Here is a 21,258-nt window from a genome sequence, read left to right as displayed (position 1 = left end):
AGGGTCAAGAATGGCTTTGATGAAGTGAGGCTGTGGACTTGAGATCAAAGGTGGGGAACATAAGCCATGACCCTGGAAGTTTGAAGTGTAGGAACAGCAACAGCAGTCAGACCATCTCCAGGCACTTGTACCAAGTCACAAGGTGGTGTGTAGTACTTGATCTTTTCTTACTACATAGCTTAAAGGCAGTTTGTAAGAATACTGAAGCATATGGGCTGTCACCACTGCTCATATGGGAACGCTCCATCTTACACTTATGGCTTTGAAATATTAACCCCTTCTTATGGGGCAACAGACTATATTCCACAGTCCTATTAAGACTGCAGGAAGATCAAGAAGACCAACAGTGTCCTGGGCAGCATTAGGAGAAGTATTGCCAGCAGGGTGAGGGAGGTGACCCTTCCTCTCTACTCAGCACTGGTGAAACACATCTGGAGTGCTGGGTCCAGGGCTGGGCTCCCCAGTACAAGACACAGACACACCAGAGCAAATCCAGAGAAGACCCACAACAATGATCATCTGCCATACAATGGTGAGTTGAGAAAGCTGAGACTGTTCAACCTGAAGAAGAGGTGCCTCAGGGGGATCTTATCAATGTTTATAATATAAGAACAATCTTTTATAGTGTCAAGGTGGTCACACTCTGGAAGTGGCTGGCTGCCCAGAGAAGCTGTGGAGTCTCTGTCCTTGAAGATATTGCAAACCCAACTGGATGCAGTCCCAGGCAACCTGCTGTAGTTGAACTAAAATTTGCACTGGCCCATGCCATCTAAGGAGAGAGTCTGGGATGCAAAGTGTAGAATTACAAGAGTAATTATTTTATTCATGCATATGAGGTATCCCATTCAAATCAATGCAAGCGATCAGGTGCAACATGATTTGACTAATTGCTGCTTAACAAACACACACTACCATTTACTCACCATAGTAAAACTTTGCAAAGCAACTATATTTATATGATGTCACCATCCACCAGCTTCTCTATTGATCAGATGTCCCTGGAGTTGGTCTTGCTATAGTTACTTATCTGTGGAGACAGACAGTGGGAAGGCTTCAAATATGTGTTAGAAGGGCTAGGATGCTGGTGTTATCTTGGTTGTCCAGGGGTGTCTTTTATCCTTCATGGACAGTTTTTAAGTTTCCAAGAAGCAAAGTACTTATCTCAGGGACTAAGTTGTCCTCATCATTACTATGAGCTGGGGTCCTTTGTTTTGCTTGCTTAAGCATGGCTATTCAATATACAATGTAAACTGTACATAGGTTTGAAAGTTAATATAATTTTATACTGTAAAGATTAATTGGCATAATAGCTAGGGAATGAGATTTTCCTGAGACCCTACTTTGAGCAGGAGTTGGACTAGATCATCTCCAGAGGTGCTTTCCAGCCTTAGTCATGCTGTGATTCTGTGAGCTCTGGGAGGGAGATGATTAGTACATACGTCTCAGCAAAAATGATGCTAGCAGTTATAACACAATGAGTTCATATTAGTGTAAAGGGAATGTATGCCTCCCGTAAACACTCCCTTAAACATGCATGGCCAGCTAAGCAAGATATAAAACACAGTACTGTGCAAGGTACTGTGCGTGTACCTCCATGCTTTAGCTGTAGAAAGCTGAGACTTGAAAAGGAGAGACCTTATTGTTTTATGATCTCAGGTTAAAACAATTTTTTAGGCAGCTTCTTTTTTATTTCTTCTTTTGCCTTACTCACATAAAATAGAATTACGTATTTTCTATGGACTTTCTTTAGTGTTAGCATAATTCCTTTGGAAATCTGTACCAGTATGGTGCTATAATGTATCTGTATCATACATCTTTCTGGAAGCTAGAGGGCAATGGCTTCCCACAGGACATGGCAGGAGCTTCTGGATAACTATGCATGGGACAGTGAGAAAGAGAAAGGAAAAGGAGCTCATATTAGTAAACACTAACTTCCTGGTAGACACGTGAATTATCATGTCTCATGTGACTTGTACATTTGAAGGAGGACTGTTTCCTCAATCCTGTGTCCTAGAAGAGGCTTCCTGATTTATAGAAGCTACTTTCTAGGTAGCTAAATAGTTGTATTGTGAATTTGTAGCTAACCAAGTATTTTTTTAATGCTCCTGTATTAGATGCCCTTGAACAGTCAGTCATGCTCTATTTTTGAGTATATTCTTTACCCATATACAAAATACTGCAGAATGTTGTTCATAAGCATATCTTAAAAACTTCCAAGTGCAGTATCCAATCTTTATCATTGGCTGACAGTATAACAGTCTATGTAAGTCTGTACAGAAATGTTTTGCTCAACAAATAGTTCTTCCTAAAGACTCATGAGTATGAAATGAGCCCAGCTCCTAGAGAGTAGGAGCCCTGCTCCCTCACTGCCTTTCTGTGGAGGCCACAGGACTTTTCTAGAGAGGCAGAACTGCTCCAAAACTTTCCAAACACTTCACAAGCAGATGTAAAGGGATCACATTGTAAGCAATGAAACTGATGCAGCCTTTTGATGGAAAGTGACAGTTGTGCCGTGTCATGAAAATAATGAGGAAAAAAAGCAAATTATTATTTCATGATTAGAATCTGTGGTAAATAAACAATAGACAAAAGATTAGACATCTTAAGAATCCGTTCAAGTGTAAATCTGCATCACAGTTCAGTTAAAAATGCAATGCAAATACCAGCATGTTGGAAATCCTGCTCCACCTAGAAAGACAATATGAATGTATCTCCTCAGGCGATGTGCTGCGTTCCAGGGCAAAGTACAAAGCTGCCGGTTACAGAGGATCTCGTAACTCAGATACAATTTAATGTAGAGATATTAGGGTAGGGCTTCTGACCTACAGCAACTCAATACAATAGCATACCCCAACCAAAAATTAACACATGTTCTTATTTAGGAAAGTATTGTCAAAGGTCAACACTTATATCTTCATCAAGGTACATCTTTTTTATTTCCTGTAGTGCTAAAAAGTATCTTCTATATAACTGGTTTTCATCTTAATAGTAAAGGTATAAGGATGTTTTGCTAAGTCAAGACAAAAGCTTACCTGGGAGAGAACTAAAATTGTGTTGGACATCTTTTATATGTTTTCCTTAGAGCTACACTTTCCTCTTTAACTTCACCTTGCTAAATTTTTGTATGCTGATTTATCGAATCATATTAAATTCAAAACCTGGCTTTCAAGTGGTTTTGAAGTCCTTTGAGTCTGTCGTGCTTAGTCCCATCCACAAGTTATATTTAAAAGTACAGAAAATTCCAAATACATTCAAACTATTCTAAACAGCAGGTTAGGACAATGAGAAAACTGAATTCCATTTCAAGTCTGTCTGAAAATACAGCCAAATGAGGAAAGCCATAGAGAAGCAACATAAATGAGAAAAAGTTTAGAACAGACCTAAAAAAACATTTTATCTTGGTGGGGAAAGATACAAAGAAAGATGAAGTCCTCTAGTATGTAGAAAATTTCTTTTAATGAAAGGAGCTGTGATCACTTCTTGTCCATCTCTAATAAGACAAGGAAAAGGAAAGACCCACTTGGGTCCTCTGAGAGGTCTGCAGGTTCCTTCTGTCAAGACACCTGGTAGTCCAGCTTTTTCCAGTTCTCTGATGCCCTAAGTTTCTCAGACACAGGTGTTCAGTGCTGGCCACAGAGCTCAGGGGGAGTGTAAGTAACATAATTTGGGATTCAACCCCTCAAGCACCCTTGCTCTCTGTCTGCACTGCTACCAGTACTCACACTAGCTAATTCAGCTAAGTTTGCACAGCTTGCAGTCATAGCAGCATGTAACTTCACAAAAATACTACTGAGTTCAGCATGCATGCCCATCTGACTGCCAACATGAGAAGGGAAAACAGAGTGCCATTTGTCAATGATGCCTCTTTAGGAAACTGGGAAAAGAAAAGACTACTCAGTAAATGTATCAATCATGCATATAATCTACTTAGAACTTCCAACACAAGAAATAAGGGTTGTGAAGTATAATTTTGTAACATTGCATAACACAAAAGAATATGCATAACAATTTCAGCTGTAGATTTTGGAAGCCTGCAAATGCACGTGTCCATACAAGTATGTGGTTTAACAGCACCTTCCACTCATTCCACTGGCATGGTCTGGCCCATGCTAATAAAGAGCTCAAGCAACCTCATAGAAAACTGACTGGATCTGACCTGTCCATAGACTAAGCTGATGTATAACAGTGTGCTGCAGTTCCTCAGACCAGCTCGCCACACAATCAGTGGAAGCGAAGAGGCCAGAACTGGGGGAAGGATGATACTGCTTCAAACCCTACTGAGATCAGAAGCTAGGGAATGTTAGGTTAAGAGCCAGTTTTGGGGAAGGAATGGTTGTCACATCAGCCCATACAATAAAATCACAGAATCACAGAATCAATTAGGTGGGAAAAGACCTCTGAGATAATCGAGTCCAACCTATGACCTAACACCACCTTGTCAAATAGACAATGGCACCAAGTGACACGTCCAGTCTTTTCTTAAACACCTCCAGGGACAGTGAATCCACCATCTATCTCCCTGAGCAGCCAATTCCAATTCCCAGTCACCCTTTCTGTGAAGAACTTCTTCCTAATGTCCAACCTAAACCTCCACTGGTGCCGCTTAAGACTATGCCCTCTTGTCCTATTGCTGGTTTCCAGGGAGAAGAGACCAATCCCCACCTGGCTAAAACCTCCTTTCACAGAGTTGTAGAGAGTGATGAGGTCTCCCCCGAGCCTCCTCTTCTCCAGGCTAAACAACCCCAGCTTCCCTCACCTCTCCTCACAGGACTTGTGCTGGAGTCCCTTCACCAGCCTCATTGCCCTTCTTTGGACCTGCTCCAGCACCTCAATATCCTTCCTGAACTGAGGGGCCCAGAACTGGACACAGTACTCGAGGCGTGGCCTCACCAGCACTGAGTACAGGGGAAGAATGACTTCCCTGGTCCTGCTGGCCACACTGTTCCTGATCCAGGCCAGGATGCCATTGGCCTTCTTGGCCACCTGGGCGCACTGCTGGCTCATGTTCAGCTTCCTGTCAATCCAAACTCCCAGGTCCCTTTCTGCCTGGCTGCTCTCCAGCCACTCTGTGCCCAGCCTGTAGCGCTGCATGGGGTTGTTGTGGCCAAAGTGCAGGACCTGGCACTTGGCCTTGTTGAACCTCATACCATTGGATTCAGCCCATCTATCCAGCCTGTCCAGGTCCCTCTGCAGAGCTCTCCTACCCTCTAGCAGATCAACACTCCCCCCCAGTGTGATGTCATCTGCAAATTTGCTCGTGATACACTCGATCCCCTCATCCAGACCATCAATAAAGATATTAAACAGAACTGGGCCCAACACTGATCCCTGGGGGACACCAGTAGTGACTGGCTGCCAACTAGATGCAGCACCGTTCACCACCACTCTCTGGGCCCAGCCATCCAGCCAGTTCTTAACCCATTCTGTAATGGTGGATCAGACTTCAAAGGCAACAAGGAACTACCATTGGATTCCACTTCATGGCAATGAGAGAGAGCTGCTCAGAAAAATTATTTCCTTTCTTTCACACAAAGATGTAAAGCAAAATGGAAAGTTTTTAATAGTGTTTCTTTTGCTTTCCACAGTGGAAGATTCAGCAGATGCCCTTACTGAAACTTTTATGACATTTTACCAAGAATTAAAGGGACTAGAAGACATGGTCTGCATTTGCATCAGTGCAGGTACATACCTGTGATGGAAAGATCTTCTGCATGCTAGAGGTGTCAGTGAGGAAGCACTCTCAAAGAAATGTGTTTCTAATGTAATGCTGGAAATGGTAAATGGTACCATCACAGAACTAGCATCACATACACGGTCTTTTGAAAGACTTCTGCCCTCTGTTGGTCATTCCACTGTTCTTCTCCCAAAGAAGAAAGTTCCATGGCAGCACTAGAAATACCTTGTGAAAATGAATGCAAAGGCACAGGAATACAGAACGATGAAGATGAATTTCAAAATTTCCTGAAAGAGTGGGAAGAAGAGTTTTATCAAGGTGGTAAAGTATCATGGTGGAATTTCTACTTTTTTTCTGAGAACTATACTTCAGAATTTATCAGAAGGGACGGTTATGAGAAGCTTGAAGACCTAATTGTGTCTTCATTTAACAGTGTGAATGAACCACCTGTAAAAATTATCAACCTTTACCACCACCCAGGATGTGGTGGTACAACATTATCTATGCATATCCTTTGGAATTTCAGAAAGCAATTCAAATGTCCTGTTCTGAAAAACAAACCAAGCGATATTGGAACACAGGTGACAACTTTACTCACCTTTGGAACAAATGATGACACAGACTATTTACCAGTATTACTTCTTGTGGATGATTTTGAAGAGCAAGAAAATGTCGATGTTCTGCAGAAAAAAATTCAGACAGCTATAATAGGAAAATACCTTCGGTATGGAAAACGTGTAGTGATCATTCTAAACTGTGTGAGATCTCAGAAGCCTGACGAAAGTTCGACAATCAATTCCTTGAACAGTGTTTCTATAAAACATGTGCTTTCTGAGAAAGAGCAAAGGGCCTTTGATCAGAAACTAGAAGATATCGAAAAGGTGCATTCGAATCCTGACAATTTCTATTCATTTATGATTATGAAGAAAAACTTTGATCCACAGTATATAGAAAAAATTGTAAAAAATACCTTGCATAACTTGGATACTGCCTCTAAACCAGCACAGCTTGTTGGCTATCTAACACTGTTAAACTCATATGTAAAAAAATCTACAATTTCAATATCACTATGTGAAGAATTCTTAGGAAAAAATTCTCAAGACATAGGCTTCAGTAAAGATAAATTAATAGAAAAGATGGGAATTTGTTCCAACATTCTAATATCTGATCAGGTACACGAACCCATGAGATACAAAGGTCTTCGTATCATTCATCCATTGATAGCATCTCACTGCCTAACAGAATTGAAACTAACCTATGGCTTGATTAAAAGTGCAATTACATTAAAGTTATTAAAAGAAGATTCATTTTATAAGACTTCGTTAGCCGGACAAACTTATTCGTGATATACAAACCCTGCTGCTTACTGGGCAGTGCAAGGAACATGGTGATGAGTCAGACACATTGTTTTCTGCCTTAATTGAAGCCATTCATAAGGAAGAAAAGAGTGGTGATGTGGAATATGTGCTAGAACAAGCATCCTTTAGATTTGAGCAAAATGGTTACATTTGCCAGGCCTTAGCAAGATTCTACATTAAAGAAAGGAAATATGACTCTGCATTAAACTGGGCCGAAACAGCTAAAAAAAGAGCACCACACAATTCATACATATCAGATACTCAAGGTCAAGTCTTTAAAAGTTAGCTAAGAGATCGGGTAGAGCACAAAGAAAAGAGTGCAGCTCAGACAGCTGGGAAACTGGACCACTTGCTAGAGCTTGCTAAGAGTGCTTCACAGGCTTTCCAAGAATCTCAGAGGCAAGCAAAAAATGCAGTCAACGAACAAGATTTGCAGCACCAAAACCTTAAAAGAAAGTTTCAAATATACAAAACTGTTGGTTATCTGGGAGAAATAGAAACTGGTCTTTATGTTATTGATGTCCTTTGGCATGTTCCTATTTTCAGCAAAAAAGACTTTAACAGTGTAGAAAAAATATGACAAAGTATCTGTCAGGAAAAAATGTTTTGAATGTAGAAAACTCCAACACAGACAGTGAAATGTTCAAGGTTGTTGAACATTATTTCAGCTTTTTACGTATTTTGCAATCAAGCTTGAAAAGGGCATTTGACTTTTTGGAAGACTACCTTGTATTTTTCAAACCACAGACCAGATAAAAGAAAATTGTAGAAGCAAAATTGGAGAGTAAGGTTCAAGAATGTTTAACCAAATACAAAGAAATATTTTGTTATCTCAGTTTTGAGCAACTAAGAAGTAAACAGGTCTCAAAGCAGCCCATTTCTCAGTATATAGAAAAACACAGGGACACTGTGGGGGCTTTCCAAGCAGACACATTTTCTGGAATTTTTAAATACCTCCTCAGAAATGCTGACAGAGAAATAGAAGACATAGTAGAAATGTATTTGATTGTGTGAGAGAAGAACTAACAAGCAACTTGGAAAGATGAACAGCATTTGATTTTGGCAAATGTTGTTCTTAACTGCATTAAACCTAAATCCCCTAAATTACATCATCCTAAGGAGATGAAGAGAATGCTTCTAAGCGTTCCACAGAAAATGGACCAAACTTCCTGGTGTGTAGAGCCTTTCTTCCTAGCCTCCGTGTTGTTCTGGTCCCAAAATATAAAACAACTAAATGAAGATTCAAGGAAAATGGAAACTTTTGTTAAATGCTTAAATAAGCCTTTCAAAGAGCTTTATGGAACTCTGCATCATTCCAGGCAGCCTCTGGGTCTTTTCTATCTGGCAAAAGGCAGTGGTCTGGACAGATTTGTTCATAAAGGAAAAGTAGAGCAGCTTCTTAGTTCAATTTCAGAACATGAACTGAATTCCCTTTGGCAGAGTGGGAATATCTGGAGGAAACACCTGTTCAAGATCTTTTGCTTCCTTTGGATGGAAGAGCTGAGGGTAACATTATCTACATAGACTATGGCAGAAATGAAAACTTCAGGATACCAGTGTAGCCTGTTCCCTCATGCCTATCAAAAAATGGTCCATTAATAGAAAGAGTGTCTTTTTACCTTGCGTTTTCCATTGCTGGTCTCCTGGTATACAACGCACAAAATCTGTCATTAAAATAATAAGTATTACAGTTTCTCAGCTACAAGGCTTTTACAGGCAAGATTATCATTTAACTAGTTTTTGCTTTGTTTGGGTTTTTTTGGTCAATAATTGCAAATTACAACTTCAGGCTGTCCATTGTATTTCCTTCCTCACTGTGTTAGTCTTTCAAACCCATGCAGAATTATCTCTACCATCACTAAAAAAAAAAAAAAAAAGAGAGAGAATTATACAAAAAGATTATTTTGAAAATGTTGTTAACTTTAAATGATAAAACTTTTAAGAACCCTACTACCTGGCTAACTTTTTTGCCATTGCTTGCAATGACAGAAATCTCACCATGATTTTCATACTGTTGTGTAAGTGATGTAATAACAAGGCATGTACGTGAGAAACCATGTATCATGTAACATTCACTGATGCTCCATTGTATCTGGTGTCATCTTTGCACAAGAGTAATGTAAAAGGCCATTCAATTGCAAAGCAGCAGGGTTTTTTCTGTTGTTATTGTGCATGCTTGAGTAATGTAATGCATTTGTACATAGGCCTGTATGAATAACCAAGCTGTACATCTTGTGGGAGGACTGAAACTCTTGTCTTCTACCTTCTCAGGGCATTTCTAAACATGTGATTATTAAAGATATTGCTGCTTTCTGCTGTGCTGTAAAAGCACACACCAGTTGGCACCAGTTTATTCCAGTCACGGATTTCATAGCAACTTTGATCCTTGCAAAAAACCAGGCAATTTACATGCTTAAAGTAGTCATTGATTGTATTGCCTTGCTCATGTATAAAGCCACCTGCTACGCTTAGACACAATTAATTTAAAAAAAAAAAAAGGGAAAATATTTTGGTGTGAAGCCCCAGAAACAAGAAGTTACTACTGTCCGGGCATATGATTCATGAAAACTAGAGGAGTTCAATGCAATTAACTGCCTGAAAGAGACCTGCAGGACTACACTTTCTTCACCTCACAAGTCATCTTTGCTCTTTGAGAAGCAGGTGAAAGTAAGTGACATCTCAACAGACTCATAAAAACAAATTGACAAATTTGTGGACCACTCTGCTCTAGTGCAGCTCTTTTTTTAGTTGCAAATACAGATAAAGAGTTTTATTATATAATCCAGACTGCTTTTCAGCTCTAGCCAAAATGTATTTCACTTGGCAAGAATGTACATTTCATTTTAATCCGTATCCTCTTTGTTTCTAACTGTATACTTTTATTTCAGATAGGATAATATAGGATCAATTTTAATGAAATTTTTTTATTTGTTCTAGACCTCCAGGATATTGCTGTACAGTCTATCAAGGAGTAAAGTATTTGCCCTTTTAAATAAAGATTTACAGCAAACAATTTGCCATGGCTTCATGGCAATTGAAAACCTCAGTCTTCATCTCAGTCAAACATACCTCCTAAAAACTGCAAGTATTTTTATGTGCTCAAACCCAGCTGAGCTGTATAGGGTGGCATATTGGGCACACCCACAGGGTGCAGTGGTGGGCTGCTGAGGGGTGCTCCATGGTGGGGAGGCCATGAACCATCCTGGGCTGGAAAGGGGTGACCCTTATCAAGGCTGGAAACCCCTGAGGGACTGTAGCCATGGGCAACCACAGCAGGGCAGGGACATCCCTAAGGGACTGCAGTCCATGGGTGAACCACGCTGGGACAGGGACACTCCTGAGGGACTGCAGCCCACAGGTCACACCCACTGGGGCTAAGGAAACAAGAAGGAAGGAGCAGAAGAAAATTTTGATAAAATTAGGCCTGTGCCGACGATTTTCCCCTTGCATCTACCTTTTTTCTTCTAGCAGAGTAAAGCCTTTTTCAAAAGAGATAGGTAAACTACTACATAGCAAAGACCAACCTCCTTTGCTGCAGCTCTGTCACCTTGGTTAGGAAGCTGGAAGGAGAGGTGTTGGACTAAAGTTGAAAGAGGAAGAAAGGCATTTCCCTGTATCTGCTTAGGTGTTTGTCTGCTTTGCTTTTCAATACCTCAATCAGTAATTTAAGTTTTATGTTAATTGGCAACAAATTAAGTCAAACTCCCCAAGTCAAGACTGTTTTGCTCCCAGCACAGTACATTTACTAATAACACTTGGGAACTGGTACAGTGTATTATATGCCAGACACTGCACTCTATGCTTATCTTAGTTTACAGAACTAAATATCTTATTTTTTGTATATGGTAGTCTGTTTGTTATAAAATTGTATTTTTAGCAGTATTTTAATAATAAATACAGATATTTGATAGCATCCTTAATTGCACAGTGTGAACTGTATTTGATTAAATATATATATGACAGAAAAAGGCTGACAGAATTGCTTTTTACAAGAATTTCCTATTTTCCATTACTTTGTAAGATTATTTTTTTGTGGCTCATAACTTTGTTGATCTTCGTATTTTGAAAACTAAGCTCTCCCATGACAAATATCTGCCTCAGACATATTTTATGTTAATTAAAGCCAAAAGGCTCAGCTTCCAAATGTGAGGTCAAGGAAAAAATATGTTGTATTGCCCATGTTAAACAACTCTATCAGCTTTTGCCAGCATGCTCAGGAATTTTTTGGAGTAGTGTTTAAAAAAGGCTTTACTCTGCTAGAAGAAAAAAGGTAGATGCAAGGGGAAAATTATCTGCACAGGCCTAATTTTATCAAGTTGCAAGGCCTGAAAAGACTGCCATTCATTCCTATGTGGGCAAATGTAAACTTAGGATTTAGCAGAAGGATCTACACACAGGTGACAGCCCAGAAGTTGCAAGTCTGGGCTGTGATTGGCCAGGTCAGTGCTAAAAACGCAGCCCTGCACTCAGTCCTGAGTCTAGAAACCTGGAGGAGACAACTTGATACAACCTGGTTGTATAGGAGCCAAAGGCAGGTCTGCAGGAAGGAGGAGAGACAGGGAGGCCCAAGGAGCTGTTTGGCTTTCACAAACCACTGTGCTGCTCCCTCAGCAGCTTCCTCCACTGTGCCGATGGAGTGGTCAGAGTCCCCATCATGCCCAAGCAGCATCTGTGGACTGTGAACTCCTGTGTGGGAACAGGAGTTAAGAAATCATCTCTTGGAAAAGTGTAAGACCTGCAAATACCATTTCAGGGGGTGGAAGTTAAAAGTACTGAGGAACCTTCTCTGTCTAAAATCAGAGGTAGAAGTACAGAACATGGAGGGGGCTTCACAAGTGGCAACAGAAAGAAAAATTTTCACTAAGGAGAGCTTAGGGGAAACAGACTGGAGCATCCTGCCAAGTTTTAGGATAAGAACAGTAGCAGGGTCTAGACTAGGTAAGAGGGAACAAGAACTGAGAAACAGAAGGTGATGGGACAAGAGGCAGATGTGGAGAGCTATGACGCCTAAGAGAAAAAAGCTCAATGGAACAAAAAAGCACACAAAGAGGAAAGGGGACAGGACAAAGGGGAGGGAAGGGGAGGGGAGGAAAGGGGAGGGGAGGGGAGGAGAAGGAATACATCTTTGGCTGAAGACTCTCAAGATGTGCTGCCAGAGCAGAGACTGAAGGACTCATGAGGAAAGACAGAACAAATAGAGCTTTTCTAGAAAAGGGAAAATGGAGGGGGATATGCTGTCTTCTAACAGATAAAAGGCTTCTGCAAAGAAGCAGATAAAAGGGAAAGTAGTAAGACGTTCTCCACGCCCGAGGTGGGCACAGAGTGGGGGTAAAAATATACCATAGGGTACTGGGATTACCTGGAGATTCCTAGGGAAAGCATCCACAGAGGACATCTCCTAGCTGCTCAACATCAAAAGATGAAAATTATATTGGTGGTTCTGTCTTGTCTGCAGTTCTGCCTATTCCTGCTAATGCTATAGTCCCATCCCTAGATATTCAAAGAGAAAGATTAGGTAGCTTTATTGCCATACTCCCCTCTTTTGACTGTGCAAATGAATGTGTCTATTAAAATGTAAGTAATTCAGTGTCGAAGTACGTGGCAAAAGCATGTCTTTTCTCTTCAGAGGCCGTTGCGATTTCAGATTGGGATAGTTTTGTCATCAGCACCTCAACAACTTCAGCTATCCACTTTGAAATTTGAGCATATCTCTGCAAAAGTATAAGATTTGAGTAAAACATATTATTTTTTTAATTGCTATTTCTTCGTAATGACTGTCTACTCAATAGGAAAAACCCACTTTTCATAAACTTGAGGTGAGTACCACATGTACACCACACATGTTATCTGGTAATGCCTGAATTGAAACCTCAGATCTGTCATTCAGTCTCCATACGACATAAAGGAAGCAGTGTTATGCCAATATTTCCATCTGTGAAATGGAATATATTCCTATGTACTCATAGTAAATATGTAAGAATAACTTAGTATTCGTGTGTTAAATTTTACTGCTGCTGCCTAGTCCTCCTCTCACCTCTGGCTGGTGCAAGAAGCAGTGTCTCTGATACTCTTCACACTTTTATTTCAGACCAAAGTGATGTGGTTCAAGGTTTTTGATAGAACAAATGCGCTTCTGTTTATTTCTGGGTTGTTGGGTTTTTTCTCACACAAATATGTACAAGACTTAAAAGATTCAGGGCTGAAATGAACTAATGCATCTGTGGAATGAGAAAATAAGGCAGCATGAATCTTACCAAAAACGAGCGCTGGGTTTATCTCCTGGGCTGACAAGTCAGGCGGTGAAGCAGTTTTGCGCGGCAGCAGCAACAAAGATGATTCACACACTTCAACCCTACGGGTGCTGGATGAGAGGTGAACCTGGGGGCTTCTGTTTCCAATAAGAACAACAAAAAGGCCAGAGATGTTTAGCTCTCAGCCACAGCGGAATCCCGGACACAGCCCCGCGGCAGGGCGGCGGCCGCGGGCTCGGCGGGCACCGGGCGGCGCTGCTGCTCCGTGCCAGCGCCGCGGCTGCGCCGGGAGACGCGGGGAGAGGGCAGGGAGGGAGGGAAGGAGGCGATTTGGTCATTGTAGTCGTTATAAAGAAATATCAATTAAAAGAATAATACGTTTTACTCAGATCTTATACTCTTGCATAGATATACTCGCAGTGGACAGCTGAAGCTGCAGAGGTGCTGGTGATGAGACTGTCCTGGTTCTGTAATGAAAACGGCCTCTGGAGAGAAAAGACACGTTTTTGACATATGCTTTGGTCACCATAGCAAGAGACCGCCCGTGCCCGTGTCGTGCCCGCGTGAGAGGAATATGGAAAACCCCATCCCCACAGCCGCGGGGAAATCGCTCCAGAAAATGCACACAAGGCACACAAGAGCAACCGTGAGCGAAATCCACCAGGAGTGGGACAGGACCTGTCGCTTCCCCACCGCGTCACAAACCCATGGGAGAGTAACCAGCAATGGTGTGATGAGGGGGCTGAGCGTGGACCTCTGTGAGGGTGTCACCTGTGCCAGGGCAGTGGGATGTGGCCCTCTCCATCACTGCTGCCCTTTGGGCAGATGCTGAGCAGTAGGAGTGGAGACCAACAGGGCTGCAGCAAGTGACCTGGACTTTGTCTAAGCACAAACAATCATGTTCGGAAGCTTCAGATAGGGCCCAATCCAGGTCTCAGTGTGGCAAGAGTTAACGCATCCTGAGCAAAAAAGACAGGAGGAGAGTGGTTGGGCTCAGCTGGAGGGACTTTGCCTTGCCCAAAGAGAATGAGGAGAGCCAGCACCACGAGGAGTTGCTCACTTTGGGTTGATTTCAGCCAGAAGAACAATGTACCCTCCAGTGGAGGGAGTGTTGGCAGTGACAAATCCACATTGCTTATTTGAGGACTCTGCCACAGAAAGCTGTTTCTGGTTTCCCTTTGCCTAGATCTTCACTTTATGTAACCTGTCACAAGACAACTTCTGACTTTCTCTTCATAGGCACTTACTTGTTCCTGGCTGTTGCTTAAAAGCTCAGAGTGAAAAACGCATTCTTTCCTACTCAGCAACTGTGTTCCCTGAGAGGAGCTTAGGGCTCCATTGCTTCTTGTTGAGCCAAACTGTAGCATCAGCTTCGGTGCTGGTATGGTTGAGTTGGCAGAGGTCTGACTCTGCAGCAGACGGAAGACTGAAGGAGGAAGTTGCAATAGCAAATAATATAATAACAGTTATGAATTGATAATTATGATAAGAAGAAGTGAGAAAGAAGGGAAGAAAGGAGACCTGGTTTTGTGCTAAATTACCACCTTCTTCAATGATAAATACAGTGTGTTGAGAGAAATGAGAAAAGAGCAGGTTTAGTTCAAGCAGTCAAGATGGATCCAGTTTATGCGTATGATGGGATATGTGTGCTCCAGTGAAACAAAAACGTAGGATGAATTACAAAACATACCTCAGACATGAGTTACCACTTTATAATAGACTGACCAGTGGACTGCACAGCAGAGGAACGTAAGAAACAAGAGCTGAGATCCTTGGTAAAAATTCTATTGGCTCATGTGTGTAGGAGATTTCAAGGTAGTGATGATCAGTGTGGCCATAGGGATCATTTGCGAATTACATGTTAGTATACAGACCTGCTCTCCCAAAAGGCCAAGTAGAAGGCAAAGATAGAGCAGGGATGAGAGTCTTGCTGAAAGCAAAAACAAAATGGTGTTTTAAAGTCCTGCCTCGTTAAGCTGTTTGTAACTAGTCTTGCAAGTAAGGTTTTTATATCAGAACAAATCTTTATTGGTTAAATTTCTTCAGCCTGCAGTTGTCATGAAAAGGCCAGTAGCAAAAGAAACAAAATGAGCATAATAGCAAAGAGAAATTGTCTTTCTTGAGAACAAGCTGAAATGTCAAAGGATTAGGGTCTACAGTGTGCTGATAAGATACACCATTTTGTGAACTTTCCCTCCCAGAGCCATCTCTATTATCACTGTCTGGAGATGGTTCTATGTCAACTTTGCATCTGCATCAGTAACTCATTCTGTTCAGCCATCTGTTCCACAGGCATCAAACTGTTAAGAAGCCCCAGTACAGCACAATCTAGTCCAGTAACACAGAAACAGAAAAGATCTCATTACCATTTGAATTCACAGGCTGTCCTGTGATACACATACAATATTTTTTTATATTGACATGAACATGGTAATTTGGTGAGTAAACTCTCAGTTATAACAAAGGGATTAAAATCAAACACTTAATATGCAACAGCTTTATTCAGAGGCAAAATAGTTATTGAGTTAAGCTAGGATTTAAGGTAGTTGGTTCTCACTCTGCAGGCTTTAACTCAGTTAAGAAAACATTCATATTAACTAGGATGACTATTATATCTTTCCATTTTAACTGTTGAAGATTTCACCAATAATTTATAGTCTGGATGAGACAAACATTTAAAAGCTAAGCTCTCGTAAGAAAATTATGACAGTAGCTTGTTGACAGGTTTCTAGTGCAATTTGATATTTCTTGTTTTGTTTTTATTTATTCAAGTCCATATATGATAGAAATTTAGGATTTTTTATTTCAATTTACCATGTTGTCTTTCTAAATTAATATGTCCCAAGAGCTTGTAAAGTTATATCTAATTCAGTGGCTTTGATTTTTTTTTTCTATGTTTTTTAGCACTATAGAGCTAGGATAATTAAAGGCCAGAGAGCTGGATTCCATTCTGGCCTGTAAATCTTCAACAGAACTGGTGCTGAAGTTTCAATAACAAAATCATTATTGTGAATGATTACTGAGCCAGAGAAAACCATTGATTGACATTCAGATTCTTAACTGAATTTGCAGATGCTGCGAAGTGAGAAGATTTGGTGGGAGGTCTGTGAGTCATTGAGACAGGATCTTAGCCTCACAGTTTTAGAGAGCTCTCCAGAGAAGCACTGCACTCCAGCATTGCTTTTGGGCTTGGGGAGACAGGGACTGCAGAATCGTGCAAGAGCAATGTCCTCAAGCCTCGTTCAAAGGAAAATGAATGCTGTGTTTAAAACAATAATCCCTTTGGCTAATTAACGTGTGATCTGATTGGTAAATTAGCCTCTATGAAGTTTTTGCTAGCACAGCTCAAGTATTTTAAGTACCTAAGGGCTTTTATTTTTTAAAAGGAAAGGAGGCAAAGATTCTGCTTTTACGTTGACCCTGTATATTCTTAACATATTATTAAATGTAATCATCTGTTGTGATGTAGTCTCCACTGAAGAGCTGGATATACAGCCTGATACAGTTTGGGACTGTGTAGTCCCAAATGCATCCATTAGATATGCTATACTCTAAGCCACGTATTAGATTCTATTATGTTCTAAAGGTTTAATACAACCTTTCTGTTTTTACATGACACTCTGACCTGCTCACACATTAATAGTGCACAGAGCCTGTCTTTGGAGCTGAAACTTGCTGTCTTGTGGCATATCTTTCATTTCACCTCTATCTTTGTTTTATATAACTCTCCCCCCACTGTCTCTGGGAAAGAAATACGCCAGACTTGTGTCCCCCAACAGAGCTGTGGTCTCTAAGGAAACTCGTGCATTAATTAAGGAATAGTATAATGGGTACGGTTTTGTTTTGTTAACCAGTGCCCCAAGGAGCATCGTTTCACTTACATGAGTATGTTACCCCCTCCCCCTACTAGCAAATATCAGCATATTTCTGTTAACTGTTATGTGGGTATGTTCAAAACTATACATATGAGATAAAATTTTGTCTTTTGAAATAGCAAGCAAATTGGCACATGAATTTAATTTCTGTAGTAACTGTCTTCTCTGGTTACTGGTTGTTGGCCTCCCTCTCAAAATGTTCTAGTATTGAAGCCAACACCCATGGCCACACACTAGGTGTGCTTGGCAGCTGCAGGGACCAGATGCCAACCACTGGAATGTATTTTATGTACCAGTTTCTCTGCCTGTGGCTTGGTTTCTTGGCCAGTCTTTAGCAAGGTCTCTTCTCTGGACTCATCTGGCTCCAGCGCTTGCTGCTCTTGCAGCCGTGGAGCTGAAGCAAAGGCAATTTACAGATGACCTGTGTCACCATTCCGGGAACCACTTGCCTGCACCAGTTCTAGCAAGATATATATACTGAATCCTTTTAGCATGTGAAAGAGAGATGTCCCACTTGCCTGTGTTCATTGTGGAGGACAAACTGTATGGATTGACAGGGGTCTGAAAGGGCAGAGCACCCTGGTAAACCTGGCAGACATCCCTGAAAGCTACTTTTTGATGTCAGACATGGAAGCCAGTATTTGCTGAACTCCCAAGAGAGACAAACCTTCCAGAGACTCCAAATTTCTCTATTAAGTGTCTATTCAAGAAGGAAGGAAGGAAGGAAGGAAGGGAAAGGAAGGAAGGAAGGGGAAGGAAGGAAAGAAGGGGGAGGAAGAAGGGAAGAAAGGAAGAAAGGAGGGAAGAAAGAAAGAAAGAGAGAGAGAAAGAAAGGAAAGAAAGAAAAGAAAGAAAGAAAGAAAAAGAAAGAAGAAAGAAGAAAGAAGAAAGAAGAAAAGAAAGAAAGAAGAAAGAAGAAAAGAAAGAAAGAAAAAGAAAGAAAGCAAAGAAAGAAAGAAAAAAAGAAAGAAGAAAGAAGAATGATGAAAGAAGAAAGGAAAAGTCCACCTGGCAAGAAAGAGCAAGCTGTCTCATTGTCAGGATATATTTAAGAAGTAAGAGAGAATACTGTATTTCCACAGAAGATCCATTAGCATAGCATGCAAAAAAAAAAAAGCTTATTACCATAAGTTATTTACTGAGTAGCTTTTTGTAGAATAATTATTAATGTTTTATGTTTTGTAGGGCTTCCAATCTTAATGTTTTTGTTGTAGCATTCCACTGTGGTTTCTCTGCTGCAGTACCCTCTAGACTTTCACATTTGCCTCTAAAGCTGGCTTCTCACTAAAGGCACGCCAAGCTGAACACTGGAGGTGTGTTTTGCTACACGCCCACAATACAAAATTGACTTAGCTGCAATTGCATGCAGCTAACTCCACTAGAGAAACACACAGCTTCTGTTAAGAAGCTGCAGTAAGAAAATGTTGATTTCTTAGCTACTGAAATGCTCACCAAGCTGATACAGAATTGCAACCATTGACTGAAATACTTTTAAATATCTACAACACTACAGGAAATAATTTTACACCCGCTTTGTTTTGCATAAGGGTGAATTCATTGAAGGGTAATCTCAGCTTCCTGATTTGCATTTAAGAATGACTGTAACTTGAGAAAGTGCACAGTTAGTTAACCATCTCATCTTTTGAACTGTATTTAAGAACAATTATGTTGACAGTGGAAGAACAACACATCTAGTACATACACTTGTGGATCATGTGTGCACCCATGTGCTGTCATTTCAGTACTGTCATTTCTGTTGGCATTGGTGCCACTGGGAGCACCATTATCAACTGGTGTTGTAAGCCATATTTGTGCAAATTTCTCAGTGTACTTTTTTTCAGTGATTTTTTTTTAATAGCATTAAAATATAAAATTCCATATAAAATATGGTCATAGTTGGTTAGGAGACTCTAAGATCTTTTTCTAAGTGAGAGTTTCTCTCCTGTTTTTTTACATGGAGGAAAAACAATAGCAAGCATTGGTAAAAGAGGGAAAAGGTGTACTAAAATGGCAAGAGGCTAGGAAAAACAAGGGTAAATAAGGAAAAGTAGAAATATGACAACATAGAGATTTCAGTGCGGGTTAAGTCAAAGAAATCAAACTACTTGTGCATGTTGATGTACTATAAATCTACTGAGAAAACCTGTATATTATTGCAAACTAAAAAAAAGATCCACTCCGTTTTTAACAGTCATTGAAAAGCAAGCAAGAAATTAAGTCACTCTAAGAAAAACATTGGGAATAATATTGTAAACATTTTAATGCCACATAGAAAAGGTTTTACCTCTCTAACCTGAGTGTAAGATCATAAGAGCTCTCATAAAATCCTTACTAGGGCAGAGAAGGATTTCAGCTCAAATTCAGACTAAAAATTTTGAGGCAATTTAGACTAAAAATTTTGAGACAATTTAGTCTCATTTAGGGAGAAGGGATATTAGAAGAAAGGTGGAGTGTAGAATATGATGGTGTAGAGAAAACTCATTAGGCATCTGTATTTTGCTTCTTATATTCCAAAGTGTATATCCAGTGAAATTAATAGTAAAAAGTGAGTATCAGTGAGTGACGTTTTCTACATAATGACTGCCTGAAGCATGTTACTGGAACACCTGCTGAGACAGAAAGCTTTGCAGTATGTTTTATAAAATTTCTCAGACATTTGTTTGCATCATATGGATGTTTTCTATGAGGTCAAGCAAGACAAAATCTGTCAGAATATCCACCTTCAGTTTGCGAGAACCACATAAGCTAGTTATTGAATATATTAGTCTGCAAGGTCTGTTATGACACAACTCAATGATGGGTGTTGCTCTTCTGTAGAATTTGATTTTCGCTGTATTTAGGTATACGGCCATTATTGTGAACCTGTTTATCAAGGTTTACATTACATACTTTCTCTTCATTTAAATGCCTGTAAAGGTAAAATATAGGTCTATATGAATATAAGCGTCTTTTCACCGTCTTTGAGCTCAATATAAAGGTACTTGTGGGGCATTAAGTCTGCTGTAGCTTATACCAATTGTTTAGCCAATCATTTCCCTTTGACAGGAAGGATATAAAAAATAAAAAGATGGACAGAACAGTGAATGATCTCAGGGAACTGTTTTGAATGACTCCCCAGTGACAGAAGAGTCAAACTTTTCATTGTATAAGCTTGTTGTGGTTCAACAATCACAGGTTCCTTCTCACTTTGGTATTTCAGCTATTCTTTGAGCCCAATTGCATCTTCATATGCATAGAGGCAATTGGCACATGGCTCCAGTACTTCAAGTAGCAGGTGGGAAATGAAGTGGGGAACTTACAGAGATGTTATAGATGTTATAGAGAAAGGGTAAGATTAAAAAACAGGCATATTCTCTTGATTTCTGATATTAAGAAAGCTCAACTCATAAGCAGGCCTACTTAGTATTTTAAACATCAACCTCTAAGGAACTGATATTCATATTTCAGTGAGTAGTACCCTGACATCATGCCATGAGCAAGTTAGAAAACAGTTACCTTGCTGATGAGAGCCACTGTCGTGTTCACTATGACATTCTCTGACTAACATATAAAATGGAGGTCTACGCTTAGATGGCACTCTAAATAATACAGGCCGATCTTCAGTTTCAGTAATATCCTAAGACTTCCTTGCTTACAGTGTTGTTTCATTTCAGTAATGCGAATCCTTCACACATTTGAAGGAATAAAACAAAATCCCACCAGTGTAGAATGGTAGAATGAATACTCCAGTGTCTCCTTGCACTAGTTTTACCTCTGTGTAAGTGCATTACTTCAGTGGAAGTAATCCTGAGTCCATGCTAGTTATTCTCCTTTAAAGTAGGGAGACTAGAAAAAACAGGCAGTGCATTCCAATTATATACAATAAAAATCAAAGTTGATATATCACTTTTTCATATCTATTTTTCATATAAATTATGGGGGCATACAATACTGGTCATTTTTGAAGGTGAAATGAACATTCTTATTTCTTCTGAATGAACATGAAGGATCCCAGGTGACCTATTAAAGTAAAATTTCCTTATAATCCCTGCACAAATTCTCCTTCCCTAGTAAATGGTAGGGCTATCCATCAGTGGTTATATATACATGCAATGTGAATG

At 40.2% G+C, this 21,258-nt stretch overlaps 1 protein-coding gene and 1 pseudogene across 1 annotated transcript; both read left to right on the top strand.

Annotated features, from left to right (window-relative positions):
- Window positions 1–3,824: 3,824 nt before the first annotated feature.
- SAMD9L (sterile alpha motif domain containing 9 like) lies at window positions 3,825–7,788 on the top strand. The gene is given in 6 exon segments (XM_027684624.1): window positions 3,825–3,897; window positions 5,441–5,498; window positions 5,500–5,873; window positions 5,876–7,001; window positions 7,003–7,597; window positions 7,600–7,788. Coding segments are annotated over 6 exon segments (2,415 nt in total).
- A 366-nt stretch (window positions 7,789–8,154) lies between these two features.
- On the top strand, window positions 8,155–8,711 carry LOC113968241 (annotated as a pseudogene).
- Window positions 8,712–21,258: the final 12,547 nt, after the last annotated feature.

This window comes from Neopelma chrysocephalum, unplaced genomic scaffold, assembly GCF_003984885.1.
Source record: "Neopelma chrysocephalum unplaced genomic scaffold, ASM398488v2 Primary Assembly neopelma1_67, whole genome shotgun sequence".
In the NCBI taxonomy this organism is placed as follows: Eukaryota; Metazoa; Chordata; class Aves; order Passeriformes; family Pipridae; genus Neopelma; species Neopelma chrysocephalum.
The sequence above is the reverse complement of the archived record's forward strand: the minus strand, read 5'-3'. Positions and strand labels throughout refer to the sequence as shown.